Below are 10,270 nucleotides of genomic sequence, written 5' to 3'. Positions count from 1 at the left end.
CAACTTCTCGTAGATAATGATTACTAAATTATAGGAGATAGGAAATCTTGTCTATTGTCTATTGCTTTTAATTTATTATAAGTGCAGATAGGATCAATAAGTTATTCGTAGATTCAAATTCAGTAATTGTTTGTAAGTAGTCGTCGATGGTGGGTTATAAATACCTACGTTATACTCTTTGTAAAGTTTTTCCCGATCAATCACAAAATTCAAATGTTTTTTGCAATTTATCTTTACCTTTAAATTTCCAGTAAATTTATCTTTAATGCGTTTTGATTTCCAACCATTTACTTGCTTGTCCGGGAACCCTATCCGGCCATCTACGCACTGTCACCAAGTTTATTGATCGCGTGCATCATCTGCACGTGTTTTTAATGAGAGTGGACAGCAACTGTAGCATTTTCCAAGAAGCAAATGGTGTATTAGTTAGTTTAGTCAACCACGTTGTATATACTTTACGGACATCACCTGAACAATACTCCCTCTAACTTATTAATGGTGTGCATCACGAGCACGTATCTTCAAAGAGGATGGAGATGGAGAGGGATTGGTTCATGCGTCAGCAGCAGATGTTGCATTTCTCAGGACGCATATGGTGCATCATCTCATTTAGTCAACCGTCTTACATCCATTATGTACATTGGTGAAGTAATGTATCCCCTATGTGCTACATATACGGAAGAAACGGAAGAAGACAAGCTATCGGCCACCGGCCAAAACAGATATTCTCTTCCTAACAACAACGCTTTAGGAAAGAGCGAGCATGGCTTATGCTTTAACTCCGTCTAGAAGGTACTTATATCAGCAAATACAAGCGTGTCTTCATGTAACTCTTTATGTATACATATGTGTATGCGGACGTGCGTTAAGTACGTGTGAGTTAAATGCACATCTTTATCCATTCAAAGCTTTGTTTCGATAACGAGGGTAATTGACATCAAATATCAAATATCGATCGATCATTTATGTTACATGATAGAAGTGCATGAGAAAGTAGATGCTTTTCAACGTGTGATCAAGAGACTACCGTTGACACCTAAATTTTGCCTAGTCATTTAGGATTTAAGTGTATAGAAAATTAGGAATTAAGTTTTAATCCCTATATAAAAATATTTTCATTAAATTACACATTTGCATTAATTGAATTTAGTAGAACGTATTTTCCTTTTTATTTTTTTTTTTTAAAAAAAGGTCATTATAAAAGTTTTAAAAAAGAGAGAAAAAAAAAAGAAAAAAGAAAAGAAAGAAGAAACAAAATAGGGGGGGGGGCTCTCTTCTGGCAAAAAGGAGGCAGGTCCAGAACAAAAACGGAGAAGAGAGGGAAGGCCATCTTTTTCAGAGAGGAGCTGGAAGAGAGAGCGAGAGGGCAAAAGAGAGGATAGCTTTGAAGACTTCCGGAGAGAACAGGCCGGATGGAAGGGGAGCCGAAACCGAGAGAAAATCGAGATAGAGAGTGAGCTTGAGAGAGATCCAGAGAAAGGGAGGAGGGGGTCTCCGAAAAGGAAGAACCTTGCAAACCCCTCATCCTTCATCTCGCCCCACCACCGTCGCCGTTCGACGTCCTCTAGCCGGCAGCACCCTTCTCGCGGCTTCTCACTCCTGGATCCCGACATTCCCGAGGACGAGGACCTGAACGTGAGAGAGGAGCCCCGAAGGAGAGCAAGAGAGACCGAGAAGGAGAACAAGGAAGAGAGAGCAACAGCGAGAGGGGTCGGGGAGAGAGAGAGAGAGAGAGAGAGAGAGAGAGAGAGAGAGAGAGAGAGAGACGTGGGAGGAAGGGAAAAAGTTTCCCGGTAGCCGGCCACGTCAGAACTCCATTCGAAGACCTCCAGGTAACGCCCTCGAGCCCGCGATTTCTTCCACCACGGCGCCAATCTTCCGATGGGTTTTTGGGTTCGATCCATTTCCCCGAGGATCCCGGCTCGGAAATGTTGCGAGGCGACCGGACTAAGTCAGATATATCTCAAGTTCGCCCTCTATTCGCCGTTGCCGAGCCGGGTAGGGCCACTTCCGACAACTGAACTCGTGCTCTTCTTTGCCCCGATTGTTGCTCAGCCTTGCCCTGTCTCGATTCAACCGAGACCGGGATGTGTCGTTCTTTGTTTATGCTCGTGGTGGATGCGAAAGAACCGTTTTCTGAGTTGATGTCGAGCATGGCTTGTTCACTGTATTTTGAGTTTGGGGTCATTTCGTGTGCCGTTTGAGTGGAAGGTTTTCTTTCCAGCACTGCACACCATGGGCTTGCTGAAATGCATCAACTAGATCGGTAAACTTTTTTTTTCTTGAGTCCGGTTTGCTGGGCTGTCGGGATGCATGTTGGTTTGTCATGCTTGAAGATGGTGTTGGGTTATCTGATTTCCTGAACCGTACCGTTTACGGCAGATACTTTCATTGTTCCATATTTGTTCTTCTTTATTCTTCCGTCGTTTGCGTGTTCTCTGATGATATAGCTGCGTATGTTGACGTTTTTGGCTGGTCATTGCGACGGACGATGGTAAGATTTGCTAACTCTGATGGTTGGTTCGGTAGCGAGAAATAGTGTCATTCTTGCCGAGCATGGGATGTTGTTATTGTTCTTGAAGTTATGGCGATTCAGAACAAATGTGCAGCGTTAAAAATTTTCTGGGCAGTGAGAACGCGAAGAAAGTGTTGGAGGAGTTCATTGGAAAATCGGCGGAGGAGGGGTGAAAGTAATTAACTTAATAGGCTTAGCTAATTATGGTGGACTTTAGGGCTCATTTGAGTTTGGTGAACTTTGGGCTTAAATGAAGTTTTGTAGATATGGGATGGATTTAACTTAATTAAGTGATCTTGGACTTAAGTTTTAGTATTTTTGGGCTTGGTTTAGCTAGTCGACCGTGATCTCGGTTAAGTGGGCTAAAATCTGGTTTTGTAGTGGCCGAAATGGACTCATTTTTCAGTAAGCCCTTTCCTTTCTTCAGGCTTTTTGCGTCCGAGGACCCGGATCAGCAAGGCCTGGGTTCGGTCCTGGTCCAAGTCCGGACAGGATCCGCATACCCGACCCGAATCCTTAGTATTATAATATTTTAATATTATTTTAATATTAAAAAATTTCAAAATTTTCAAAAATCGAAAAAATAGTAATTGGGCTTTGGAATTGCCTTTCTTGCCCTTTTTGTGTGATTAGTGTCATGTTTGATTGCATGTTGTTAGATTCACACGTTTTGAATTGCGGGTTTAATTTAATATTGCATGTGGTTGATTAGGCATATTAGGTTCATATATTGGTTGTTAGTTTCCATTTTTAGCGTGACTAGGTGAAATCTTAAGCTTTTTTCGATAGGCTGCTCAGTGCGTTAGTTTGCGAACGTTCAAGTTTATGTACCGAAAGGGCATTAGTTAGATCGCTAGTATAATCAAGTCCCCGATCTTTAGAATGTCTGATTTTCGCGCGTATCGAGACGACACTCCCGCGTCTCGATTAGGGTTTCTAGCCAACCCTTGATCATGGCTAGTGACGACTCCAATCGAATGCATAGTTTAGACAATTCTCATCGTATGAGGTATGATACTTGGGAGTGCCTCGGTCCTTGGATTAATGAACTATTTGGTTTGTCTTTCAAACGAATCAATTAATATTCATATTCATCGACAAATACGTCTCGGCTTAACCGATCGGGACGGGGTAGGTCGCGACAAGTGCTTATTAGAAAGATGTCGCTCTTCATGGGTAGATATCTTAACAATTGATCTAGAGACTGCTTATTAGGGATCTCTACCAAATTATGTTGCATTCTTTCTTTTTTACTCCGTCGTCCTGACACGCACTTTCATCTAACTTATTGATGCGGTGCATCATCTGCACGTATTTTTAATGAGAGTAGACAGTAACTGTAGCGTTTTCCAAGAAGCAAATGGTGTATTATTTAGTTTTTTTTTGTGTATTATTTAGTTTAGTCAACCACGTTGTATATACTTTACGGACATCACCTAAACAATATTCCCTCTAACTTATTGTTGGTGTGCATCACGTGCACGTATTTTCAAAGAGGGTGGAGATGGAGAGGGATTGGTTCATGCGTCAGCAGTAGCAGCAGATGTTGCATTTCTCAAGACGCAAATGGTGCATCATCTCATTTAGTTAACCATTTTACATTCATTTATGTACATTGGTGAAGTAATATTGCTACATATACCGAAGAAACGGAAGAAGACGTGCTTTCGGTCACCGGCCAAAATAGACAACTAGATTTGTCAAACGAATGGGTCGGGTCAAAGATGATTCGATCCAAATTGACCCATTAACTTATTTATGACCCATTTATTCGTAATGTAAATTTATTTACCTATAACTAACCCGACCCATACCCAACCTATACCCGACCCAACCCGACTCATATTGTTAAAACACTTGCATATTTAACTCAATCTAAGAAAACTTGTTTCTTAAGGTTTTTAAATAAATTATACTGCTAAAATATTTTCATGCAATATAAATCTAGTAAAAAAAATTTATAATTATTTTTAAAAATTGAGGCTCCGTTTGTTTCGTGGAAAATATGAAATTTCTAGAAAATGTTTTCCATGAAGTCATTTTCCAAGAAAATTAATGATAGAATTTGACGGAAGCCAACGGAGAGTAAATTTATCACAAGTGTATCAGTTTGGAGTTTTTGGTGATAAAATATTAGTATTGGGTAAATTTATCACAGGTGTGCTAGTTTGGGGGGTTTTTGGTGATTAAAAAATTAGTTTGGGGTAAATTTGTTACAGGTATACCGGTTTGGGATTTTTGGTGGTCAAAATTAATTTGTTGTAAATTTGTTACAGTTGTACCGGTTTAAGATTTTTGGTGGTCAAAATTAATTTGAAGTAAATTTTTCACAAGTATACCAGTTTGGAGTTTTTCATTATATTAACCCTTTATATTAGTTATAGATCCAGTAAATTTAACTTCTAGGTTCCTTACATGTAGATGCAATATTTCGGATTTAAAAATTGACTTGCTGATAATTTAATTTTGCGGTTTCAATATGATAAAACTACTTATCATGTATAAAAGTTCGTGTAATTTTTTTATAATGGGTTATCAACAAACAACGAAATTGTATGAGCAACACAAGGACGCACTAACTTAGCTAGTATCTCTTTCTAAAGTACCATAGTTGAAGGTTATCACATAAATATTTAATTATAGACTAATTAAAAGTAATTATCTGAATGGATTTCCGCCTTGTGCACCTAAATGTTGATTAGTAATATGATATAGTATCCATTCTAAAGTGATAGGATTTTATGAATCGGTTTTATCCATTTCTAGGGAAAATTACCAAAAAAGCCATACACCTATCGTTAATTTAGTTATAAATCTTTCAATTATGTCACTTTTATCCTAAACCTTTCATGTTTGCCAATTGAGTCCATCTGGCCAAATTTTGGCCGCAAATCGCTTACATAGACGCCGGACGTCCTATATGGCATAACTGGCATTAACGTAGACATTTTTTAAAATTATTAATAAATTTTTTTAATATTTTCATTTTTGTTTCTTTTATTTTCTTTGTTTTTTTGACTGAGGGCTAGCAAGGGTTGTCAGTTGTCCCTTGACGGCACTGGACAAGGGAGTTGCAACCCTCACCGGCTTTGGGTGAGGGTGTGGTGGCCCTTGCTTGATGCCCTCACCAGCCACAATAAGGGAGTAGCAGCCCTTACCCTATATGGGCGAGGCCACGAAGCCCAAATCCGGCTATGGCCTGCAAGGGTCGCCAACCAACCCTTGCTGGCTCTCAGTTCAAAAAAAAGGTAAAGAAAATAAAATAAAAATTCAAGAAAATTATTAAAAAATTCAAAAAAATTATTAAGGAATTATAAAAAAAAATATTCACATCAGCACCGGTCAAGTCACGTAGAAGGGCTAGTGTCCACGTTGGCAATTTCTGATTAAAATTGACCGGATGGACTCAATTGGCAAAACTTAGCACAATTGAAATGTTTGCAATAGAATTGACACAAATTCAATAGATTTTGACTTTTTTGATAATTTTCCCTCCAATTCTAAACAATCCTAGTAACTGACCAACTTCTATAAACTTTGAAAAAGAAAGTCTACACTTCATAGTTAGATCAAATTATATAGCTGATCAACCAATGTATACGTAAAAGTACGAGTATTATACTAATACGGGGGTTCGAACCTCTCGTAATAATAAATAGTTATTTTTTTCAAAACTGAAGGCCCTCAACAGTTTTTAGTCCGAGTGATTGGAAGATAAATCATTTCGCTTGAAAAAGTTAGATCCTACACAACAACAAATTTGCTGACGTATTGTCATGCAGACCTTGAGATTTTCGGACGGTCGTTTTCGGAGGAGAGAGCAAAGAACCATTAGCAAGAAACCAAGTCGCATGATGACGGGTGTTGGTTCCCGTCGATGTCACCGAGGATCATTCAACTTCCTTTCGGAAGCGCTACAGATTCTCGTGCACCAAGCAGCTCCAAAGATTCCTAGAACCTGCTCGCGAAAAGCGATGAAACCCCATCACCGTTTCGTCTGGCTACTGGCGGCGGCGGCGGCGGCGACGCTGGCCTACGAGACCACGCGGGCTCTAGGATCCTCGTCGGATGCGGGTTCGGATTTGGAGCTGAGCTCTCTGGGGCGGGAGCTGCTGGCGGCGGCGAGGCAGCCGGAGTTCTTCGGTTGGTTGACGAGCGTCAGGAGGAGGATCCACGAGTGCCCGGAATTGGCTTTCCAAGAAGAAAGGACGAGTGGGCTCGTCCGGTCGGAGCTGGACGCGCTCGGGATCGAGTACAAGTGGCCGGTGGCTGAGACCGGGGTCGTTGCATCGATCGGGTCGGGCGCCCAACCCTGGTTCGGTCTCCGGGCCGACATGGACGCCCTCCCAATTCAGGTTCCTCTCTCTCTCTCTCTCTCTGGTTTCAAAGTCAAACACGGGAGAAGTGACGTCATCGTGAGGGCAAGCCGTTCTCGTTCTCAACAGGTTTTTTAGTTTGGAATTGGCTTGCTACAGTAGAACGATTCCGCCCTGTGGGTCTCGGGTGTCGTCGCATCCAAGACGGCAAAGCATGTTCTTTTAACGCTTGACGACAACCAAAAAGATACCCATCTGTAGCTTTAGAATGCTCTGATCCGATGGATCAGTAAGGGTTCTTCGTCGTGTATGGATCACAACCCTTGAGCAACAGAACTGAAAGAGAAGATGGGGACTGATGAGACCCATTTCTGAAGCCAAGTTTTGTTCCTGGCTTAGTGGGCTGTTGGGTTTGCAGACTCATATTCCTTGCATCAAACAAGGCTAAACGAGACGTAGTCAAATTTGATCATAAGCATTCTAATCTCAGCAAAGAGCACTCTGATTTCTCCTTGATTCCATCATGGTCCTGCAGATATATGGAGTGCTGACCCCTTAAATCTTCGTCTTGTTAAGTAACTGTATCCCAAAATGCGGCAATTTAAATGTCAATAACACCCTTTTCTTTCCCTTGATTGAGCTAAGGAATTGGTCGAGTGGGAACATAAGAGCAAGAACGATGGTAAAATGCATGCTTGTGGTCATGATGCTCATACAACCATGCTTCTAGGAGCAGCCAGATTACTCAGCAGCAAAACGGATTCTTTGAAGGTAAAATTATATTCCCGAGCAACATAGAAGAATTTAGTTACTCGATCCCTAATTCGATCTTTCATGTCTGGTCTCTTTTGGGTATTGTCTTCTGACAGGGCACGATCAAGCTCGTCTTCCAACCTGGAGAAGAAGGCAGTGCCGGTGCGTACCATATGCTACGAGAAGGAGCACTTGATCAGTTCCGTGCCATCTTTGGCTTACATGTCTCGCCACATTTGGAAACCGGCAGCATCGGTTCGAGACCTGGTCCAATGCTAGCGGGGGCTGGTAGATTCTTAGCCACAATACAAGGAAAAGGGGGGCATGCGGCGAGCCCACACGTGACTATCGATCCCATTCTTGCTGCCTCATCTGCAATTACCGCACTCCAGCATATCATTTCGCGCGAAACAGATCCTCTTGAAGCCCGGGTAAATTTAGCATTTTTAAACACATTAACAAAATGACCCCAACCATTCTCTGTTCTTACTTTCTGTAACTTCTATGTCCTTTTGATGTGTTGCTTGAATTCCCCCAATTAGAATTAGTATCTTTGATCTCATGCATAGGTGATCTCGGTGGGCTTCATTGAGGGTGGCCAAGCTTTGAACGTAATACCGGAGTTGGTCCGGTTTGGAGGAACTTTTAGGAGTATGACTTCAGATGGCTTGTATAGTTTGCAACACAGGATCAAAGAGGTGACTGTCGGTCTATACATTTGTTGCTATATTTACCATCAATTTCCAAGTCATCTGGTTTGTATGAGATTGCTCTTTTTTAGATGAGATAAGGGAAAAGGGTCTAAAGCCCATTGTATTGTATGATATTGAAGTTGTTCGACATAGACTGCAACATTCATCTATTGCTTGATTTCTTAATATGAGGATAAGGTTTAACTTCAGCCACCTTGCACTGCAGGTCATAGAGTTGCAAGCAGCTGTGCATCAGTGCAATGCAACGGTCGACTTCATGGAAGAAAAAATGAGGCCTTACCCTGCTACTGTGAATGATGAGACGATGTACATTCATGCAAAAGGCGTTGGTGAAGCCCTGCTGGGGGAATCCCACGTGCACCTTCTGCCCATGAGCATGGGAGCAGAGGATTTCAGCTTCTATTCGGAGAAGATGAAGACCGCATTTTTCATGATCGGCACAAAAAATGGAACCCTGGGATCGGATAAGGGATTGCACTCCCCATACTTTTTCCTCGACGAGGAAGTTCTGCCCATCGGAGCCGCTCTCCATGTGGCGGTCGCTATATCGTACTTGGACGGGCATGCAATTGAGATATGATCCGGTATCGTCTGGCAGTTCTTGTACAGTTCATTTTTCAAGAAAGAAGGACCCGTTTTTTTGGTTTCAGGAAGCTTGGGGCCATGTAATTATGGGGACTGTGTAGTTTTTGCTTTGATGAACCTTGATGTATATGGTATGAAAGTATTCTTCTGCGAAAAATTGTTAGGCAATAAAACGTCAGGAACAAGATCTTGTAATTGGGGATAGGCTAAACCTTCTGGGTGGCACAATGCTCTGGGAGAGAGGCATCAGAAGGTCTGGTGATGGCCATCTATTTGGCCCCCTGCTCAGTAAAATCTCAGCTTGATTAACGTTTGATTCAGACCTTCCTTTGCATGCCAATATCGATGGTTTCGACTGGAGATGGCCAAAGGCAAGACCAGAAGATTTAGCATGTATCCAGTGGCTGTGTTTTGCATGAGGTCATCCATCCGGTCGTTCATGTTTCTGAGATCAGTCGTTATGGTCACCGGTTAAATTCAAATGTTCGTAAGGGTGTTAGGAGAGGGAGAGAAAGGGGGTATTGTTAGAGAGAAGCTCCAAACGCTCACCACGGAACGCCGGAGCATCAATTGGTTGTCCAGCTCGCTAACTCGCACTATCTATCATAACCACAACGCGTCAGTTCAATCGATTGCTTCTCTTGCATCAAGTTTTAGCTTGTCCTGGATTGATTCGTGCATTAATTCTTGGCTGTTTTGCCTCATTCACTTGCTTTCACTGGGTCCTAATTTCTTTCATCGTCCATTGCTTGTGTTGCTTGCATGAAGTACTCATTTATTTCCCGTTCTCAAAGGTTTAAGGTTCTCATCTTGCATCATAGATGAGGAAGCGCACGAGCTTAACCTAGTTAAGCAATAAAGGGTTGAGATAACCCTCGCAGTATAGGTGACAGAACGTAATTAACGTAAAACGCATCGAGCAAATTGGTGCGGAATGGAAAAAATTAACGGGGTAAAGTGTAATTTTCATCTTCGTAAATGCACGACAGTCTCACCTAATGATCGTATCATCCTCCAAAGATTTAAACTGTTTTCTTCTTTCGGGTCCCACCTTCCTTCTTCTCTGTGTTCTCTCTTGACGGTCGCCGTGGCACTTTGATGTGCCATACCTGTTTGAAGGCTTGGCGGCGAAGTTGGGGCTCATAGGCTTTGCTGTCTTGATCTTGGCCTGTTCCTATTAGAAACTCTCTAGGAATTCGAGCAACACCCAAAGAGACGAAGTAATAGAAGCGAAGCAAAGACGCGCGAGGGAAAAGGGCACAGCAAGGGCTGTGAAGATGTACGAAGAGAAGACAGGGGTGATAATGATTGGCAAGGAGACACTTTCCTTCGCCGCGCCTATGTAACAGAGGCCGTTCTTCTGGCGATTCTCAAGGCGACAATAATGA

At 42.1% G+C, this 10,270-nt stretch overlaps 1 protein-coding gene across 1 annotated transcript; it reads left to right on the top strand.

Moving 5' to 3' along the window:
* The first annotated feature begins 6,318 nt into the window (after positions 1-6,318).
* Positions 6,319-9,077, top strand: LOC115687938 (IAA-amino acid hydrolase ILR1-like 4). The gene is made up of 5 exons (XM_030613648.2): positions 6,319-6,870; positions 7,477-7,602; positions 7,701-8,015; positions 8,154-8,282; positions 8,503-9,077. Exons 1-5 carry the CDS (start codon positions 6,367-6,369, stop codon positions 8,875-8,877), a joined length of 1,449 nt encoding a protein of 482 aa, XP_030469508.2. The 5' UTR covers positions 6,319-6,366; the 3' UTR covers positions 8,878-9,077.
* The last annotated feature ends 1,193 nt before the right edge of the window (positions 9,078-10,270 follow it).

The sequence above is a fragment of the Syzygium oleosum genome, unplaced genomic scaffold (assembly GCF_021117445.2).
Source record: "Syzygium oleosum isolate NSW1041296 unplaced genomic scaffold, Sole_v2.1 Sole_v2.10, whole genome shotgun sequence".
Classification (NCBI taxonomy): Eukaryota; Viridiplantae; Streptophyta; class Magnoliopsida; order Myrtales; family Myrtaceae; genus Syzygium; species Syzygium oleosum.
This window is presented reverse-complemented; position numbering and strand designations above follow the sequence as displayed.